This window comes from Ursus maritimus, unplaced genomic scaffold (assembly GCF_017311325.1).
Source record: "Ursus maritimus isolate PB19 unplaced genomic scaffold, ASM1731132v1 scaffold_36, whole genome shotgun sequence".
Lineage (NCBI taxonomy): Eukaryota > Metazoa > Chordata > Mammalia > Carnivora > Ursidae > Ursus > Ursus maritimus.
This window is the reverse complement of record NW_024426230.1, coordinates 9,531,408-9,552,322: the sequence shown is the minus strand read 5'-3', so window position 1 is coordinate 9,552,322 and position 20,915 is coordinate 9,531,408. Positions and strand designations below refer to the sequence as shown.

Below are 20,915 nucleotides of genomic sequence, written 5' to 3'. Positions count from 1 at the left end.
GTTACTCTCCCTTAATGGTCAGTTTTACTGCATACTGATGGAGAATGTGATTATAGGGTGGACATGTTTCACAGAAAATACATTTCTCTCTCTCCTACTTTTGTTCTCACTTGCGGCCAATTGTAAATTGAGTCTGAAACATAGGAAATTAGTTGAGCTATATTAGTAAGTAGGATGTCTTTCTTCAATTTTGCATACCGAGTTTATTTTTAGGGTATATATATGGTATGGATTCCCCCCCTCCCCATTTCTAGCAGCTCTACACAGAATCACACATTTTAATGAGCTTAGGGCACAGGTGTTGCAGGAAAAAAATAATGATGTTTGCCATTCATCTTTCAAATTAAATAATGTGTTTTTAAATAGTAACTTTTTTCATAATACATTATGGGAACAACATTTATCTGTCACATTTTAAAAGATGTATTTGTAATAAATGTAAATTACTTTTAGAAAATCAGTAATTAGGCTCATCAAAAAATAAACAATCTGCCACAAAAAAGATAATCTTTAGCATAGTTAAGTGTAATAACTGTTATTTGAATAAGTTAACAAATTAGGGTAGATTGCTTCTGTAATTCATTTCCTATAGCACGAGTTTAGGTTACGGCATTAAGCTTCTGGAGTGGGGGGTGGAGATGGCATTCGGCACCTCATACTTTGGTGAGACACAACTCTCACATTCAAAAGCTCAAATTTTCTTCTTTAGACTTGATTGAGAAAGTATATTCATCACTGGGGCTTAGAAACGGAAAATAACAGAATTTTTGTGTCACTTTTCGAGCCATATCATCATCTCCGAATTATCAATCAATAGCTGTCTTATTAAATGTGAAGAGTGGAATGACTTTCTCAAAAATTTTGATGGAAATCAGCCTGTCACCTTCAGGCAAAATTCAAAAATTTTGTTTTTATCAAAACGCCATTAACTTGTCATGTATTCTCCCCGCATTTGCTTTCTGGGCCTGTTCTCGGTCTGTGTGTGGATAAACAAGAGCCTCTTCTTTAACACCAACTTTCCCCTCCTGTTTGAATCCTCAGCCTTGGCCATGAGTAGGAGCGGGGACAGCACAGCCTTCCACTGGGGAAGCAAATGTGATGATAGTTACATGAGACAGAAGCGTAAAAGGAAGGCCCAGAGCAGGAGATGCAGCCTTTAACCTCATCATTGTTCATTTCCAGGCACCGGAGGGAGCGGGCAGCTCTGCGTGCAGGAAGCTGAAGTGGGGAGCCCTGTCACTCCGCATGCATTTTGATCAGAGGGGATACCTGCAATTGGGAGAACCTTTTTCCTCCCTCACCGGCAGAATGTGAAGTCCTAAATTATTCGCTGCTTCCTCAAATTTTGTATTCTGCCAGAATGATGTCGTAAAGATAATGTCATTAAAAATGTTGCTTGTGACTGTCTCTCTCCCTTTTGCCTCACAGTCACTTGTATTGTTGGCAATGTCTCTTCCACCTAAATGTCTTATTCAGTGAAATGTCTGCCATGCCCAGTCCTGCTGACTAGTCTTCCCTATCGTGGCACTGTTGACTCAAACTCATAGTTGAAGTACATATAGATATATATTAAATACATGTTAGAAATACATTAAGAACATGTATTAAAACATGAGGAGCATACATACCTTTCAATGAGATGATTTTCATGCGTGGAGAGGGTTGCACTCTACCTATGCATATTTTTATGTTGTTCTTCATGAAGATTTGGAAGATTTTCCTCACAGGTTAAAGTTTTGGGGTTGGGATGCAACACAGCCTTGTCTTTTGGCTGCTTTGCCTTCGAGGAGAGTTCTGGAACTTCAGATTTGGCTGAAGCAGCATTATGTTCTTCTGGCCTTCCCAATTCACCTGTGTTTTCTGAACTCTCCTTTTCACTGCCCAGCCTTGAAGTAGTTAGCTCTGAGCTTTCCCCACAGATCGTAGCTTGGGGTAAACCATCCGCTCCCTTTGCGACATCAGATTCTTCATGATGGGGAGGAGTTGAAAGAGCCACCATGTCTGCCTCCTCAGCTAGGAGAGGAGTGTCACTGGACTTTGGAGAGCCGGCTGCTGCTGCTTGTGGCACAGAGGTTTCACCGGAAACAGCAGGCTCCTGTGGAGGAGGGCCGGAGAGGCAGGGCTCATCTCCATCCGGGTCGTCCTCAACACAGGCCTCAAAGAAGCATTCAGGGTCTTCCTTGTCTTCTAAGCCAGAGTCGGTAACGTCCAGCGGCAATGGGGTGCTGCTCTTCTCTTCCACATAACTGCTGACCTCCCCGCAATCACTGTCATGAGATGAGAGAGATAAGTAGGAGTAAAAGTCCCCTTTTCTCAGCTGGATGGGCCGGTGAGAATGTTCCAACACCTTCTCCTTGATCTGAGTTAACGAGGTAGGAGCAGCTGCCTCATTTTCAGGTTGAGATTTACTTTTCAGGGCCGTTGAAGCCATGTCGATGATTTCCTTAACAAAGTCGTGTACTGAACAATCCTCAGCATCTTTTTGATGGAAAACATCTGGCTCACAGTCACAACAGGAAATGTTGTCACTGACAGAAACATTCTCCTCTGTTTCGTTTTGTTCAAGTGCTAGGCAGCAACGAGCAGATTTTCCAGCCACACCTAGTGCATCATTAGAAGAGTTCAGTATATCGGAATCCTGTCTATTGAGAACTCTGGCTTCTGAAGGCAGCTCTGGGCAAGACTTCTCGGTGGGAGTAAAAGCAGTTGTTGGAGTTTCAAAATGGTGGTGGTTTTGACATTTCTTTAGACGATGTCTAACAGTTTGGGGAACAAATTCATTTCCAGCAATATTTGAATCATCTGAGCTATCCATAAATACTTTACACTTACAACGCTCACTGTCTGAATTCTTCTTCCCTGTTGTACCAGGATTTTCTGATTCCTTTGAAATCCCATTCTGTTTATCTTTCTGCCTTTCTGGGGTGCTTTCAATATTGCCATTTTCCATGTCAGCCACATATGGGTCTTTGTTAACTTTGAAAGTATTTTTCTTATTTTCACCCTTTGTCCCTAACTCATGGGTGTGGGATAAATTCTTACCATTTCCATTACTTTCAGAGAGACGTTTTATGGAGCCGTTCAGTAGAGCTTCGATGTTCAGGGTATCAGAGGGATTGGTCATCTCACTACTACTTACATCCTTACTGCCCTTTATTTCATCACTGAGGTTACACCTTCTCTTCTCTTTTGTCAAGGAAAGCTTTGGTCTGATCCAGGTCTGCAGTTCATTCTTTATATAGTCCAGCCCTGACATCAAGTTGCATTCTTCATAAATTTCATCATCTGTTGCGATACTGGAGTCGTCATCCTCATCTTTGATGCACAGCTCTTCTTCTGTCAAGGTGAGGGTAGAGCTAGAAAGGAGGTCGCTGTCATCTTCATCATCAGTGCAAGCAGAGGTGCAAGAGACATTAACAATCATGCTGACATTGACGTCGCTTTCATCAGCCACCGACCGAGTCAACCGCTTCCTGAATGATGCATTTGATTCCGGGACCTTGTTCTTGTGTAATACAATATCCTCTGAGCAAAGAGAGAGCTCATCACTGCTGCTAAGCTCTGTAAGAGATGCTGGCGAATCTTCATTGATTGAAGATGCTATGTCCAATGATAGCTGGCCAGGAAAGGACATCTTTTGGGAACTGCTTTGGAGAGTCATATCAGAAACACTTCGCTTTATCTTTTGCTCCGAAGGGCTCTGGATATTCTCCAAACGATTCAGGAGATCCAGTGTTCTTTTACTCAGTTCACCAACTGAGCCACTGCTCACACTTATGTCCCCAGAGCTGTGACAGCTAAAAAGATCCTCATTGCTTTTATAGGATGTCAACCAACTTTCTAAAGAAGTGCTTCGCTGGAGGCTGTCACCGCCATTTTTAAGGATGCCCAATCCAAATAAGTCACCCCCTGGAGAAAGGGACTCAACAGATGAGCTGTGGGATAACAGGGAGAGCTGTCTACCATTCTGCATGCCAGTGAATGTCTTCTCTACATCACCACTTTTATATGAATTTCGATCCATTTCATGGGAAGCACTTGCCAAAAGCCTTTCATGGGGAGGTGCATCTGGTTGTAACTCTGAAGCCTGATGTTTAGATTTGCAGGACTTTTTATCAAAATAAAAACCATGAAGCAGGGGATCCTCCACATGTGCTTTTTCACTTTGTGACTGTTTCATTATCATTGGTAATTTGAGTTTTGAGCCTTGGAGGTATGAGTAATCATAAAATGTAAACACATCATGTTTTCCTTGTAATTCTTCTCCCAAACAATCAGGGGTATATTTGGTAACACTGTTTAAATCTCCAGCTTTTCCATTTACACAACCCACTGGTGAAATGGATGACTGAGAGCTATTTGGAAGCTTAATGCGTTCCTCCTCATCTTTAAATTTTTGCTTTAACACGTTAACTGCATCTCCCGTTTGTGGGTCCAGATGTTCAGTTTCAGGGTTACTTGGGGACCCATCCACCACATTGAGCAAGCACATTTCAGAGTTGGTAGTGGTTTCAGTGTCTCCTTCACTCATGATTCCACTCTCACTGCCTGAATTCTGGCTCATGTCGCCTCCATGGCACGGGCAGGGCTTCACCAAACTGGAACCTCCTACAAGGTCCGGCAAAGATTTGGTAGATGAAAACGAAGAGTCTTTACTAAGACTCTTTGTTAAAACACTAGGCTGTGTCACGCCGGTGAACTTCGGGCTGTTTTTCAGAAATGGCATGTGGTTGTCCTCATAGAGTTCAACATTGTGGAGGCTGTACACTTGGTAAATGTGTGGACTGGAGGGGGCAGTGATACTTGAGGCATACTGAGATCCCCCATGGTCACCTGCCTCTTCTTCATAACCAGGGTCCTCACTACCTATCTCTTCAAGCTTTAAGGAAGGCATGACAGGTTGGGGTTCTTGATCAAGGTCATTTGAGTCTTCATTCAAACTAATTAACTTGTTACTTATGTCAGTTTCATCCCATTCCAGGGCATCCTCACTCGTGCCATTTAGATCCATCAAGCCAGGATCAATCACATTCAAAGTCTCCTGTGTAGGAGGAAGAGGGAAAAAAAAAAAGAAGAAGAATTAGGGAACACACAAGCATGAACATTTTATCCATTCAAAATCTCTTGGAAGAGTCAGGAAAGAAATTTGCCCCAAGCATGGGTTTGAAAGATAGCATAATTATCAGCTCTATGTTTCTCTGGAATAACATCCAAAATTATTGAAATGGGTTTTTCTATCAATAGTAATTTGTCACTGAAGGCAATAACGTAGATTAAAATGTAAGATTATTACAGTCAAGTTGTAATTTTTGGAATTAACCATTTCCTATTGATTCTTCTACATTTTTAACCTGGGATTGGGCGAAGATAAAACTGTCAGGTAAATGAAGGGAAAAAGACATCTTTAAGGCATGTTCACACTGATACTCTTAGTTCTGCGGTCCATAGTGGAATATCATCTGTAGCCACAAACGGCAGACTCCCTCTTTTCTATGCCTGGGCTTTCCACTTGAAGCAGCCTTTGCCTTGGGGAAGTAGAATAGACTTATGGCCACCTGTAGAGCCATTCATGGTCAGAGACCCTTGCTTGTCTATCTTTTCTTCTGCCTTCCTTTTCAGAATTTGGCCCTGCTCCCCAATAGACCCAAGATAAACAAAACTTGATTGGTTTCCTCACCTACATTTTACTGGACCCTGAGTCTCGGGCCCTGGTTCTCTTAGTCTCTCTCGCTTCCCCAGTCTCTTCCTACAACAGAGATTCTACTTTGATCTTGTTCACTTGCCTCACTATTGTCAGTCCTACCCCTATTTATTCAAAGCAGGAACCCTCCCCTCCAGCCCACCTCTAGCCCTAGAATAACAACTATCTGAAGACTTTCCTGACTCTCGAGTTTGACTCAGCCCAGATTCTCTTACACTGCACTCTGCCAGCACAGTTGGGATCCTTGATCTTTCCTTGAACGTCCTGGTTTTAACTTGGGTTAGGTGGAGCTTGACACATTATTCTGGGACACAGTAGTTGAATAGGCTCCTGGACTCTGTCCAGATCCCCCCACCATCCTCACTTGCTGTCCAGCTGTCTGGATTCATGCTAGAGCCAAGAGAGGTGATAGAGATACGCGGGCCCTGACAGGCTCACCTACAGACAGAAACTCAATTAGAATTCTGCAGCTCAGCCTACGTATATGCACGGTAGTGAGGCACGGCTCTAGAACTATGCGGAGTGGTTGAAGTGTTGACTTCGCTGCCTACCAGCTGCATGGCCTTGGGCAAGTTGTTTAACCTTTCTGAGTACGGATCTCTTCGCTCACTTGTTCAAGGCGGCTAGCACTATTCATCCTTCGAGATAATTCTGAATACTAATAAGCTAATGCTTGTGAAGGTTGAGGAGGCAGTCAATATAAGGGAGCTGTAATTCTTAATACTTGTAGCGTTGCTCTAGAGTGGCCTTGGGTCGATTCATAAAGGGTTCTCTCTGCCTACCTTCTCTCCTTATCATTCCTTTCAATTTGTCCTAAAAACCATAAGGGATTGACGACATGGTAGGTAGAGAGGGATGTCACACAATATAATGGGTCAGCATATTTGCCATTACAATTCAGAATTATTTTAACGGCCTGGTGAAAAACAGTCCATGATGCTTTTATTCCTCAGTAGCGGGCAAACGGCTTCACCAGCAACACATTCACAAAACTTTCCCAAGAAGCCCTCGGTCCTTCCTGGAACTAGTAGTTAAAGGACACCACACAACCTCATTAAGTATAAAATACCCATTAGCACTTTATTACACTGGATATGTAAGAGATTATCTGTATAGCCTACTTAAGTTTAAAAGAGTCCAGTTACAAGGTAAACATTAATTAAGGGATATTTTTAAATTTTATGACAGAAGTCTTTCATGCTGCCAATGTCACAGCCATTAATCTAGAGCACTGGCAGTCATCATACGCACTTAGGGATGGAGTACATTTACTGTGATGAATTTTTACTAGGATTTCTGTTTATTCTTTGCTTGCTGATAAAGGAAGTACTAATGACCAGTTAGTGTGGCTAATGAATGTTAAAATCTTCAGCTGTAGAAACAATCAGTCTAATCAAATAGTGTATTAATTTCAACTACTACCTTGCCTGACACCGGACTCTGAGAGTGCTAATAAATAATTGAACTAGTCTTTCAGAGAAGCTCTCTTTGTAACTCTCGGGTTGACTCCAACTTTTAGCAGCACAGATTTTCTCTGAGAGTCCCAAACCCGGGGCGGGGGCTCACACTAGCTGCAGGAATTGTGCCATCTGGGTGTGCCGTCAGGAGCTTAGCCCGAGTGATGCCTATAACTTGGACTTGTCTCCCGTGACACAGTCATTTTCTGACCAAGTGCTGCCTTTGTGGCATTACAGATGCAAGTCTCAGGAAGTAGAAAACTTACAGCAGCACCTAAAAGAACAAATCCTTTGCTCAATTAGTAGTCGGAGTGGAGATTTTCCATAAGAAAAAGATGAAATTTTGTAATATTGTCCTTCTCCCTCCTTAACTCTGTCCTCCCGTACATCTCTTAAATTTATTGTAATTGCTGAAATTTTTTGTATGTCAATTCCTGGGACTATCTGACAAGATCCTTTAGAAAATTGTTTGCTTCCGACTTTAAATTTTACATGTTAAAGAAGTGCTATTTGGTCTGCCCTCATTCACTCCCTTCTGTTGTGGATTAAATTCTGTCAATATTTTCAATAAAATCTCCATTTCCTTAAGATTTAACCTCAAACATAAAACATCTCCTGGGGGCAAGAAAGTATGGAAAGTTTCCAAGAGGAAGGGCATTGGGATATTTATATAACTAAAAAGTTATCTTTGAAAGAACTGATATGTGTATAGAGTAATGTAACTGGCAGGAAAATTATTTGGTCGAATGCCCTCTTTGATGATAGCTCAGCAGCCAGTAATGCTCAAGTTAATTAACCATTTGTTGTTGTTGTTTTTCTAGAGAAACTGTCTGGTACTTTTTTAAAAGGCACAAATGTTCCTGTCTTTGATAAAGTGATAAATTAGAAATGGATTTAGATAAAATCTAAGAATATTTGACTGAAACCAAAAGGATGGTGAGTAGTCCAGGAGGTTCCAATAGAGAGACTGCAACTCCAAAGATAATTCTCAATTAATTTGTGTGAGGGTCTTTCATTCATCAACTTGCTTCACTGGTGCAGAATTTGGCCTAAACCTGAAGCTCTATATAAATAATTGCACACACCTACACACACCCCTTCAAGAAACAAGTGGAATTAATTGGTCCTGGGTTTTGGGGTTTGCTTTTTTTTTTTTTTAATTCTTGGAAGCAGGTTATTTATTTCAGTACAATACACACAGAGAAAGTAAAAGAGGCTGGAGAAAAGATGACGATGATGATGATGATGATAATGATGATGAAAGAATCAAGATTCCAATTGTAGGAAGTAACGTACAACAGAATTAATTTCCTTCTGTACTTGTATGGCTTTAATTGAACTAGGTCTCCCAGGATTGCATTTCTAAGATTTTCTTAAACTTTTAGGTTACAAAGTGGGTTTTTATAAGAGATGAGAAACACATTACCAGCTAAAGTGTTGGGTAGTGTAGGGATGAAGGAACCTGAATTCTATAAAACAACCCAACAGAGATAGGATATAGCTACCTCTAGATTCCTTTAATTTCCTTTAAAAAGTTGCATCTTTTGAAAACCTAAAGAAGGTCAAAAAGATCAGCATGAATGGAATGTTCCAGTCGAACTTCTAGTTCTCTAAGTGGGCAAAACCATTAAGAGGTCTTACAATTTGTGTTCCTCCTATTTATTCCAGATCCAGGAGTTGATTAAGCAACATCACTTGCAAAGTCCTGGGAATAGAGGTTTATCTATAGAAAAGTGGAATATAACAAAAAGATACAAATAAATAAAAATGATAAAAACAGAAACATCATTAACTGTAATTGAGTAAAGATCTGCGTATTTACCTTAGAGCAAAAAGTAGACCACATGGAAGTTTGACAGCTTTTAAGAGAACTCGGAGTTTGTAGTAATCTGCCTCTTTTGGGGCAGAGATAGATTCAGAGTTAGCATGAAAAAATATAGATGAAAAAAGAAATAGGATGAAAAGCAAAAATGTTCACTAAATGTTTATCAACCATTTTGGGATTCAGGGCAGAGACTCAAATAGATCTGAGTGTGAATCCCGAATCCCCTCTCTCACACGTTAGCTCTGTGGTCCTGGGCAAGTTATTTAACAGTTAGTAGTTACTTAGTTCAACTATTTAATAGGCCTCAGCTCCATGATTTGTATATCCAAGATAATCACAGCACATTGGGTCTACCTTAGGGATTGCTTGGAGCTTCAAATGAGAAAATGTATGTCAATACATCTATAGTGGGGGGAGCAAGGGGTTGGCACACAGTAGGTGCCAATGACTGGCAAGCTATCAAGATAGATTCCCTTTGCTGAAATGGGACAGGGCTGACAATTAAATAACCATAACTATGTTTGCATGAAGACTGGTGGTTGGTTGACTAATCTCCTTGGTACAACCACATGCGTGGAATTTAATGAAATAAACATCAATTAGACCCGTTACTCACTTCCATTGCCCTGTAAATGGGGTGTGGGTTTGTCTTTGTCTGTCCTGACTGGGCTTATCTCTCAGGAATAACCAGATGAGAAAAGACACCTGCCCAGCCCTCAGCAAGGCCCATAACTCAAGCACTTTCTATTTCCTGAAAATAATCTTTTATTTTTTTAAAGGCAGGTCCATTGTCTGTGAAATTCTATCACAACTGACACATGAGAGCAATCCAATCCTGCTCACTATCTATCGGATTGACAATAATGTTAAAGTAACTTGTCTCAGCTCAGAAAATGCTTTGAAAGTCTATCTCACACTAATGATCAAAAACTGTTCTAGCGAATGCTCTTTTTCAATAACAAAGCTGATCAGAAACTCAAAACAGACAAGTAAAACCCAGAGTCATCTCACAAATCTCACTAAAATGAGTACTGACATGGACATATTTCCTACTCTTGACTATACAGACATTTCTGAAATAGTTGCAAATGAAAAATCCATTAGATGTTGTTTTAAAATGAGTTTTATAATAGCAAAAATTGACTTAGTTCTCAACAGGGCCCAGGGACAAAAGAGAGTCCAATATTAAGAACCAGGTGTTTTCCTTCTGGATGTAAACTCCATGAGGGCAGGGGCTCTGTCTGTCTTGTCTCCACTAGAGCCCCCGAACCTGAGACAGTGCCTGGCAGAAAGCAGGTTCTCAAAAACCTTTACTGAGTGAACTGCATGAAGAAAGACTTGGCTGTGTTCTCACGAACTATTGAAGAGATCTGGGGAAAGGTCCCGAGGTTAAATTCAGCCATGGTGAAACCACCTATAGCATTTCTGACTTTCTAGCTGGTGCCACCTCTCAATTAAAAAAGCTAGTACCCTCAAAAATATTATGCTCAGTAAAAGCTGTACAGAAAGTCATATATTATATGGCTTCATTTATATGCAATTTCAGACTAGGTAAGTGCATAGAGACAGAATAAAAATTGGTGGTCACCAGGGGCCTGGGGGAAGAGAGAAGGGAAGCAATTGCTTAACATTTGTGGGGTTTCCCTTTGGGGCAATGAAAATGTTCTGGAACTAGATAGAAGTGACGGTTATACAACACATGAATGTACTCAATGCTAGTGAATTGCTCACTTTATGATTAATTTTATGTTATGCTAATTTCACCTAAAATTTTTTTTTAAAAACCCCAAAAATGAGAACCTGGGTGACTCAGTCACTTAAGCATCTGCCTTCGGCTCAGGTCATGATCCCGGGGTCCTAGGATCGAGCCCCGAGTTGGAGTCCGCTTCTCCCTCTCCCTCTGCCCCTCCCCCCGCTTGTGCTCTCTCCCTCTCAAATAAATAAAATCTTTAAAAAAATTAAAATAAAATAAAATAAACAAACAAGATAATAGGAGTATTCAGTCCCATTGAGTTTCAGAGCCTGTAACACCATCACACATAGCAGGACTTCACTCTATCAAGAAACTTGCTTATAAAAATATTACAACAGATAATATTTCTGAATTCATTTATATCTCGGTGCATATATTATCAATAAAGATAATTTGTTATTACAGACTTCTTTGTTTGGTCTTTGCACGTGCTCATCATTCTAAGAAAGGCTGAAGAAAAGAACATGCTGTGTATAGTACTTCTCTTAGTTAAACTTCATTCGTTGTGATGCAACGGTCTCTTCTGAGGAGAGAGGAGTGGGATTAATACAGCCCTGATTTGCTAGGATAGTCCAATCTCCTTTGACCTTATTCTACTTGATTCCTCTGTAGTATTTGACTTGAAATTTTCTCCTCTTCTGCTTACTTTGATGCTAAGCCACCTCACAAAATCCATTTCAGCTGCCTTTTAGGTGATAGTATGTCTCACAGTCCGTCTTGCCTCTTTCACCCTACAGACTCCCCTGCCTTGAGTTTAGCCACATTGCTGTTGTCTATTATTTTGAAGGGTATATAGGCTACGTTGAAGAGAAAGGAATTCAAGAGAAATTATGGGGGGAGGGGGTCGTTGCAAGAAGAAGGAACAGTAAGAAGCAAAGGCAGATGGGCTAGAGCTTTATGGGTACTTTCATAGGAGGGAAGAGCAACCAGCAAAGGAAACACACAGCAGGAAAATCCAAGTAGGACTGGTATTATATTCTGGGAGTTGAGAGAAGGGGACGTTTAAAGCAGTGGGTGGTTAAGAGTGTTATAAGAGCAGAAAAGATAAGAAGAATGGGAGGTGAGGTAAAGCCACTGAATTAGCAAGAAGAAAATAATTTGTAACCTTGCAGAAGGCAGGTCCTAGAGGCTGGGAGGTGAGGAAATGAGCATCGGACGTGCCAGAGAGTAGCCTGAAGGAATCCTGCTTTCACAGTAAAACTGCTGTGGAAATAGGGAGCCCGTCCTCCCAGGTGCTCTTCACCACCTTTCCTGTCCTCCAGTATCAGTCTTGGAAGGAGAACGGAAGTGGAGAAACCACGGAAGCCAAAGAATGTATAAGGTTCAATAAACAGGGTGATCGGGGCGCCTGGGTGGCACAGAGGTTAAGCGTCTGCCTCCGGCTCAGGGCGTGATCCCAGCGTTATGGGATCGAGCCCCACATCAGGCTCCTCCGCTATGAGCCTGCTTCTTCCTCTCCCGCTCCCCCTGCTTGTGTTCCCTCTCTCGCTGGCTGTCTCTATCTCTCTGTCAAATAAATAAATAAAATCTTAAAAAAAAAAATAGGGTGATCGTGAGGCTGTAGAAAGGACTTCCACAGAAGAAAGAAGGATCCACAAAATATATGCACTGCTTTCTTCCCTCTCTACAACTTCAGTTTCACTGGAGAGCCTGCCCCACAGGAGTGCTCTTTAGATTAAGAAGCAGTATGTTTGTGCCGATCAATTAAAGACACTTAGATAGTGTCACAATTACTAACTTATAGGTGCAGGAGCCTCAGTGTTGGTAGTATTAAAGCTATGTGGCAATAGTCAGACGCCTTGCTTCAAGCTATGTTGTCCTTAAACATGTTACTTATTGTATAAATCACCACTCGTATCTGTTAGGCATCCACTGTAGGAAAAAGGTATCTTCCCACCGACCTCCAAATGTTTTACTAGAAGTAACTAGAAAAATCATCTCCTAGCATTGGTAAATAAATTATTTTGTCTTGACTGTTGCTTTATATACAAACATATTGAAACTTTCATCATAGTCACAACAGACTGAATAGGAAAATTAGTTATTTTTCTCTTCTTTGTCACTATTTTGTTTCCTTGAAAAATTTCCCCCAGAGTTTCAAGAAAGTAACTAAATTCAGAAGTGCTTAAAAATGAATAATAAAAAAAAGAACTTAGGAAGAGATTTTTAAATAAAAGGATGTCTTTATCTGACCTCTTCGGTATTATGTAGAACCGAAACAAATAAAAGGAAGTACAGAAGAAACATAACTTCAGTATAGTCGTAAAAACCCACCCCATAAAATGGGGGCATTTTCTACATTCTAGCACGTGGTAAACCTACTTGGATGACAATGACAGAATCACATGCCAGGTCTAATAAACTACTTTCTTCCCCCCAATGATAACATCTGGCCTCATCTTTCTGGCATTGCTTCAGCTGTTTGGTGTTTGTCTTTTGACAGTCAGGACTGACAGAACATTTGAGTTCTCTGCCTCCGGATGTGGTTCTTGCCTCCCCTTTGCCTTAGTGAGTAGACTCTTTCCCTCCTTTATGATAAGGATCTCCCATTAATAAAAACCTACACTTTTTGAGACCTGCAGAGCGTATTCATAGTAAAGAGTTGACAAGTGCCATCACCAAGTGAAGTTTTCTAGCACACGGGCTTTTCTGTGACATAGACTTGGGTTTCCAACTTCAGACTGAATTTTAAGAACACGAGATTCGTGGCATGCTCCTGAAGTGGCCTAATGTTAAGGAGAGCCTTACCAACGTGCTGAGGTCTGCCTGAAAAGCCAAACATGGCATAACGCCCTTTACAAAGTACATATTAGTTGAGAGAATTGTGTGTCTTCTCATTCTCAGCAAGGTACATATTAAGAGCCAACATGGTGTTATTATTGTTCTTAATTGTTTGCTCCTCTCAGATAAATAGGGTGGGGGTGGTTTTGTTTTTGTTTTTTTTAATTCTAGGACTGACACTACAATGCACCGATCAGAGAAAAAAAAAAAAAACGAAGACTAAAATATTGGCCAACTTTGATAAGCCAAATTATCAGAAACGGCACACATAATTTTAATCTCTTCTCCCTCCCAATCAATCAAACTTACCTTGCTTTTCTGAGTTGATCATCTGATTGGCCCAAGGTTTAAGATGATTAACAGGCAGCTAGCTCATCTATGATTCATTTTCTTATGATGGCTTAACCCTTGTTTCTATTATCTGATTTTATTTCATTTGATTTACACCTTTAATAGGCTCCTTTCAAGATAACTGCTTTCAGACTTAGGGAGAGCTAAACATTCTCAGAATTGCTAGAACAGCTCTCCTGCCTTGTCACTATTCCCTCTGTAAAAGTGATGAGAGTATACAAGTTACACTTGATGCTGGAAAAGCTGCTTGAAATTTCAGGATGAGTTTTCCTATAAGGTAATAAACATCTTTGCAGTGAGTTTCCAAGAGATTTTCTAGTTTTGATTCCTAGAATCCTTAGACATGTTAAAAATGCAGAATCCCTGGGGGGATTTTCTTTTTGCGATCTCAAGAGAAAAATACTAAGGATCCTAAGATCCGATTAGATTTAAAAACTCCATCTTGATTGCGATAGAAGCTCTGGTCCTGGTCTCTCATGGAGGAGGCACTTGAGAGTTTTGAATGTCAGGACATTAATTCAAACTGTAACCCAAATCAAAGGTTCCCAAATCAAAGACATGCAAATTTTATTCTAGAGGAAAAACGATCTCAAAATGTGAATTCGTTTTGTAAATTAAAAAAAAAAAAAGCAATATTAGAGGTTTAGGGTCACCTTAATCCCTTAAAATCCTTTTGCAAGGCAAAGGCAAAAATAACCAAAAAAACCCTACAAGCCCCAAACCTTTCAGATATGGGTCCTTAAACTGGCAATTTAGAGAATATGCTGAGTTTATAGTCCAGGGAGGCAAGACACCGACCGGCCAGTGGAGCTAATTACCTGGGCAAGACCTGCTGAATTTACTACTCTAGGCACTCGACAATGGTGGCATCTGTGACTTATCCCTGCTTTGTTTGCAGTCCGTGCACAGCGTAGCGTACGTCGACTACATAAAACTTGACTGCTTTTTTTCCCTTAATAAATAGCAAGTAATCAGGGAAATATAATGTAGGTGACCTCCACCTCCGAGCATATCAACAGTATTTTCCAAAGGTCTACTTTATACGAGACATTCTCCCGCAAACATCACCGCTGCTATCAGGAAGCGTGGGGGACACTTGGAGAAATAGAGACCCCTTATGTTTATCTGCAGATAGGCTCCGTACTAAGGTAACAAAGCATTATTTTTCTCTCCAAATTTGAAGTTCCTCCTCCCACCAAATTAATCATTTTCTCTCGTTATTTAGTAAAATCACTAGATGAGCTGTGACTCCATAAACTTTAGGAACTCATTTATTATGTTGCCTGATCAGACCTTGCATTTACACAGTGTACCCATAAAACCCAGCTTTCATTAGTGCTGGGGAGGAACAGTCCTGCTCCCTATGCTGGGGAAGGTGAAGCTGGAGAAGATAATTAACCATGAAACAATAAGGAGGCTTGCTGGGTAAGCAGTAGTGTGAAAACAGTTACTACTCACAAAAGAGGGGAAATTAGCTTGCTGGATAAAAAAGGAAGTGTCAGATTGAAGACTGAAAGGCCTGCCAACAGAAGTAGATAGCTCTATGCATCATTAATGAAATTTTTTAACACTTAAACGCCACAGCTGTCCACATTTAAATGCATGTAAATGCCATGTGTTTCCAGAGATTAATATGCATGTTGAAATATTTCTTTTCCCCTTAAACTTCGAGATGTTGTCTCTGTCTATTTCATTTCACCTACTTCCTCTCCCAGAATAAAAATGCACCAGCTTTCTCAGCATTGTGTCCTCATTTCCAAAACCCACGTACACTGAGCCTCCTGGAGATGGGCAGCACGCTCATTATATTTTAACAAACACATTATTTTACATTCATAATACCGATATTTTAGTAAACAGAAAGTTTGTTTTGATTTTGCTGCTTCACAGAGTGAAGACTTATGATGTGCGTTTCCTTTCAAAACTTCCTCCTGGAGCATTAGTGCTCCCTGAAGCAGCCCCATTTTGGCAGAAATTCAGTTCTGTGAAGTGCCAAAAGAAATAGAATAAACAAACACTGCTCCATGCAGCTGGTAAGATAATTTACATATTACTGCACACCAAACATGAAGACCTGAATATGGATTAGAGCTACGGTGATGACACAAATGTCATATAGATAAAGAGAAACAAAATCCAACACATCGTTGTTTATTTTACCGCTGCTACTGTATGAGTGCCACTCAGAAAGAAAAAAAAATATGGAAGAATTGCTTTTTGAAAATTGGATTCCCTTCCTCATTTGAAGTAGCTTCTTTCAGACTGTGAAACAAGAAAAAGAGTGAAAAGGCATGGATTCTTTGGATCCCCTAATATTCTGTGCTTTTGTCTTGTGAGTTCAACCGCTTACAATGTGCATCAATTTGAATGACATGGGTCAGTCATCTTAAAGGAACAACCTTTAATATCTTAAAGGAACAACCTTTAATATACAGACCCGAATCCCTACCTCGCCCTTGTGCCGCCCTTGGTAATACTGGCTGAGCACGTTGCTCTTTGAGAATTTAAGTTTCCTGAACGTGATCTTTGGGTAGGCAGGTCCAGGAGGCCATCTGGGCCCATTAGAGCTCCAGCAGGAAACACCGGAGAGTGGACAGGACTTGCCTAGAGTCCTTCGCTAACTTCTCTTCTCTCCTCATTCCTGCACATGCCGATGGCTTGCTTGCTCCAAATGAGTAGACCCTTCTTGTTCATGGCTGGATGTGTGGGTGTCCTAGGGAGGGAGGGACAACTCCCTAGATATTAATTGCCCTAACTCCTTTCCAGTCCTTGCGGATTACACAAGCTGTATGAAGAGCTAAGAGAGTAACACTTAAATGATGATGGTGACAAGGTGAGGAATGAGAATGCCAGATATTTTTAGCTTCCACCAAATTAAAAATTCTTTATCCCACATTGGACAAGGTTGACTTTTCTTATATGCAAAAACTGCTCTTGGAATGGGATTATCTTAGGAGCTTCTAGTACTTTAATATTTAGAAGTAATTGTCATGATACTTACTCTTGCTTAAGTGTAAAAACAAGGGGAGAAATCAGGGCCATGTGGGAGAATCTGGTTAGTTAGGTATCATTAAAGTTTAATAGTCAAGGAATATTCTTTAACTTTGAAGAAACAAACCATTTGAGAAAGGTCAAAGGAGTTGGAGTTATTGTACCCGGTGGGTAAAGGCTATACAGGGACTTATTTTCCACAGCATTTGGAAGGTTACTACAACTAGGACAATGAAAAAGTTCTCTATATCCAAAACTCCAAACTCAAGAAATGGAATTACACTGCAGCAAGAAAAAGAAGGTGAGATTCACCAGAAGGATTTGTTATTGAAAGGGCAACTAAACATTCTCATAGATTCTCATGAAAGTTTGTGAAAAATCTATCCCTAGACTTTTTTAAAGGCAGAAGGGAGAAAATGTGGTTCAAGATAATCTTACATAGTACTTCTCAAACCAAGCTTCCTAAAATAAATCCTTTCATGGTATTACTCCTGTCCTTAAAAACAAAACAAACACCAACAACAACCTTCAATGGCTTTTTTCTCTTCTAAATTATTCTGACTTTTAAGGCATTCCATAATGCAGTCATATAAAAATGACCAAAATTTAATTTGTGCTTCCAAGCTGACCTTGACCACATAGCTGCCTCATGAATATCCCTGCTCATTCGTGTCACCATGCCTGTGTTCATAGCAAGTATTCAATAAATATTTTCTGAATGAATGAAGGAAGGAAGGAAGGAAGGAATGTGGTTTCTATTGCCCTCACCGAATCTCTCAAAATGCAGTCTTAAACTCCTCTATAAAGATTGATCTGGACACTCTACCCTCAGCAGTTTCTCTCTCATCTGATTCATATACCAGTGCTAGAATCATGCACTTTAGTATTGATATTTGTCTATTCATTTAACAAATGTTCACTGGATACTTACTACATAGTACCACCCAATCACTAAGCAGATAGAAAGCTGAACTGAGCACAGACTCACCTCTCAAGTGTCTTGCAGCTTTGGTTTAAGTTTTGTAATTGGTGCTGTCATTTTCAGCCAAACACAGTTTGGGATAATTATTGTCTCATTTATGTCAATATTAGCTTACTGTCGCTCCATATAGCTTGCCAATTTCTTCAGAGCGAAGACCATGTCCTGTACTACTTCTGTGTAGATAAATCTCCGAACGATGCTGACCATACACTAGGTACTCTAGGTACTCTCGAGCAGCTACCTATAGGTTCAGTCCCTTCCAACTCCATGACCCAATGGACTCAGACAACAAACCATCCTTGCAAATAGGTTAAATATTCAGAACCCAACTCTTGCATAATAAGCAGTGATATACTGATGGTATTATGACTATGGGAAGAATATTTAACCTAAGTTAAAATACCTTTAGTTTTTCAGACTTAGAGCCAATGGATCTGCAATTACTCTCTTGCTTTACTATACTCTTCATGCAAAAATTTGCTTTTTCCATATTGGTATTTCAATTTTAACCCCCTGTATGACAAAACAAAATCTTTTCTTTGACATTTAGTAAACTTAGTCATTTATAGGTCAAAAATTCATAAACACAATTCAAGTGAAACAACGGACCTAAAATATTAGACCTGAATAAAAAAGAAAATTAGAGTAAATCTGATCTTCCTATAGCAAGATAAGAAAACTATTTGACCCTAGTGGCATTTTCAATTAAATGTTTTCTTTTCAATCAAAATTTAAATGTGACTATTGCTTCAAGATCAGCGGGTTGGTATCGAGGCTTAATACCTATTATTTCTAGACTAGTGCTTTCCAATCTTTTTCAAGTTATGACATATGGAAAATGCTAATATAGACTAGCTTACCAGGAAGGAAGGAAGAGGTTACTCACTACAGAAGGCAAATGGCCTGGACTCCTCCCAGGCCCTGCCCAGCATCCCCCCTGCCACACACACACACACACACACACACACACACACACACACACCAGGAGGGATGAGGGTTTCAATCTCTTAGCTCACCTCTAACTAATTCAAAGTACATGGATGGGAAGCTATACTTGACATAAATATAATTAAAGGTTTCTTTGGTTAGGAAAACCATGAATATACGAGAAGGTGGAGAAGTGGGTTGATGAAGACTGAATTAATGGCAGTTTGGTACAGGAAGAAAAAATAAATAAGTAGACTAAAGCAAATATGAACTTTTTAGACAACACTATTCATTCAATAAATATATATTCAGCAAATTCATTCAGCACATATTTATTGAATGCCCTGTCCTGAACAAAACAGACAAGTTTTAGTGGGTAAGATTTACCTAGTGGGTAAGATTACAATCTGTGATAAGATATAAGAGGCAGACTTGATCTACTCCAGGAGGTCAAGAAAAGCTTGCCTGAGGAAGTAGCTCTTCAGCTGATTTGTGAAGGATAATAAGAATTTTCTGGGAGGCAACTCACAGCATGGTGAGTGGTGAAGGCGGAAGGAACAAGGCTCTCAGGCAGGAGGGAACATGCTGCATTTGGGGACCTGACAGCAGGTAGTGGGTCTGGCCTGCAGAGACAGGATATGTGACTGGAAACAAGTCTGAAGAAGCAGGCAAAGTGGTGTGATCAGATGAGTGCTTTTTAAAAGATTACACGGGCTGTAGCGCAGAGGACGTCAACTTCAGACGCTGTTGCAGCGGTACAGGTAAAAGGAGTAACTAACATCTCTGTGCCAGGTAATATCCTAAACACTTTATGAGAGATGCCAGTGGCTCTGACTAAGGTGGCATACAGTTAGGGAAAACTGGATCAGAGCTCTTTTGAAAGTAAAACTAATAGGACTTGAAAACGTTTCTGAAAAACATGATTTTTAATGGGTTTACATAGTCCATCAACTTACTCACAGTTTACTTAAATATGTATTATAAATCCCTATTGTTTCCATTTATGGTTGATTTTTTTAAATAAAACATGATTGACATATTCATATAAATGGCTCAGATTACTTTCTGAGAGTAAATTTGAGAAGAATAAATACTAGGCCAAAGGGTGTGACAATTTTTAGGATATTGATAGGTAGCTAAATACATAATTATGCCAGCTTGCAACCGATTCTCACTTCTCTAACGTGGGAATATGTCATTAATTTTCCCTCCTTTTGATGGGTAAAAATAGCAACTGACAAACTATGTTACTTTGCATTTTTTTCATTACTAATTGAACTGGATATTTATTCATGGGTTTAGTAACCATTTGTATTTATTACTTTGTATTTATTTATCATTTGATCATACCCTTTGCCCATTTTTTGAGTATTTAGAAATAACTGGATGGACAGTTATCAGGGCAAACGGCTTATGTGGTGTGAAAGCATTTCAATATAAAATGGAACTGGAGATTACAGACTGGAGAATCTCACACATTCTCCCTCAGAAGAACAGAACTTAAGAACTGAGAAACTGATTTCTCTTAAATTCCTGATTTACACAAGAGTGAGAATTGTTTCCTGATCAATGATCTGCCAAGAATCTCTCCCCATCCTCAAGCCCATGAACTTACTGTCTGCACTCTGGCTGGACTTGCCGACCTTTGCACTCTTCACCTATGAATACAGCTCACCCCAAACCCTCTGTGGACTCACCTGTAGCTCACTATAGCATGCATTTCCTGAACTGCAATTCCTCTGCTATTTCTGAATAAACTCAATTTCTGGTCATTTGAGCTTGCCTCAGTTTACTTCCTTATTTAGGCTGACAGTAGTCAGAGTGGGGCTAGTCTACGGTGGCTTGGAAGTTTATGAACTCAAATTCGCAAGCAAAATAGAGCTACAATATATCCTTGTTCAGTGGGATAACATCATTACAACAGTATTTTTGTCATTAAAGCCAGACAGTGGTATGCTGAGTGACTGAAGAGGTTAGATGGAAATCAACACACTGACAAGGAGTCTACTCTAGCCATTAGGCTGTGCCAGGAGTGGAGTAAAATTAGGATGGTGAAAACAGAAAAAGGAGGGTGTGACTTTTCATCAACTTGTCACCCCAAAATTACTCAGGGAAATGGAAGCCAACATCCAGCCCCAAACCACTTG

At 40.1% G+C, this 20,915-nt stretch overlaps 1 protein-coding gene across 1 annotated transcript in view; it reads right to left on the bottom strand.

Annotated features, from left to right (window-relative positions):
* Positions 1–20,915, bottom strand: part of AKAP6 (A-kinase anchoring protein 6) — a 351,900-nt gene that overhangs the window by 4,453 nt on the left and 326,532 nt on the right. Inside the window, exon 12 of the mRNA XM_008710422.2 lies at positions 1,629–5,041. Coding sequence (XP_008708644.2) covers positions 1,670–5,041 — 3,372 coding nt within the window. The 3' untranslated portion in view covers positions 1,629–1,669. The remainder of the gene's footprint in view (positions 1–1,628; positions 5,042–20,915) is intronic.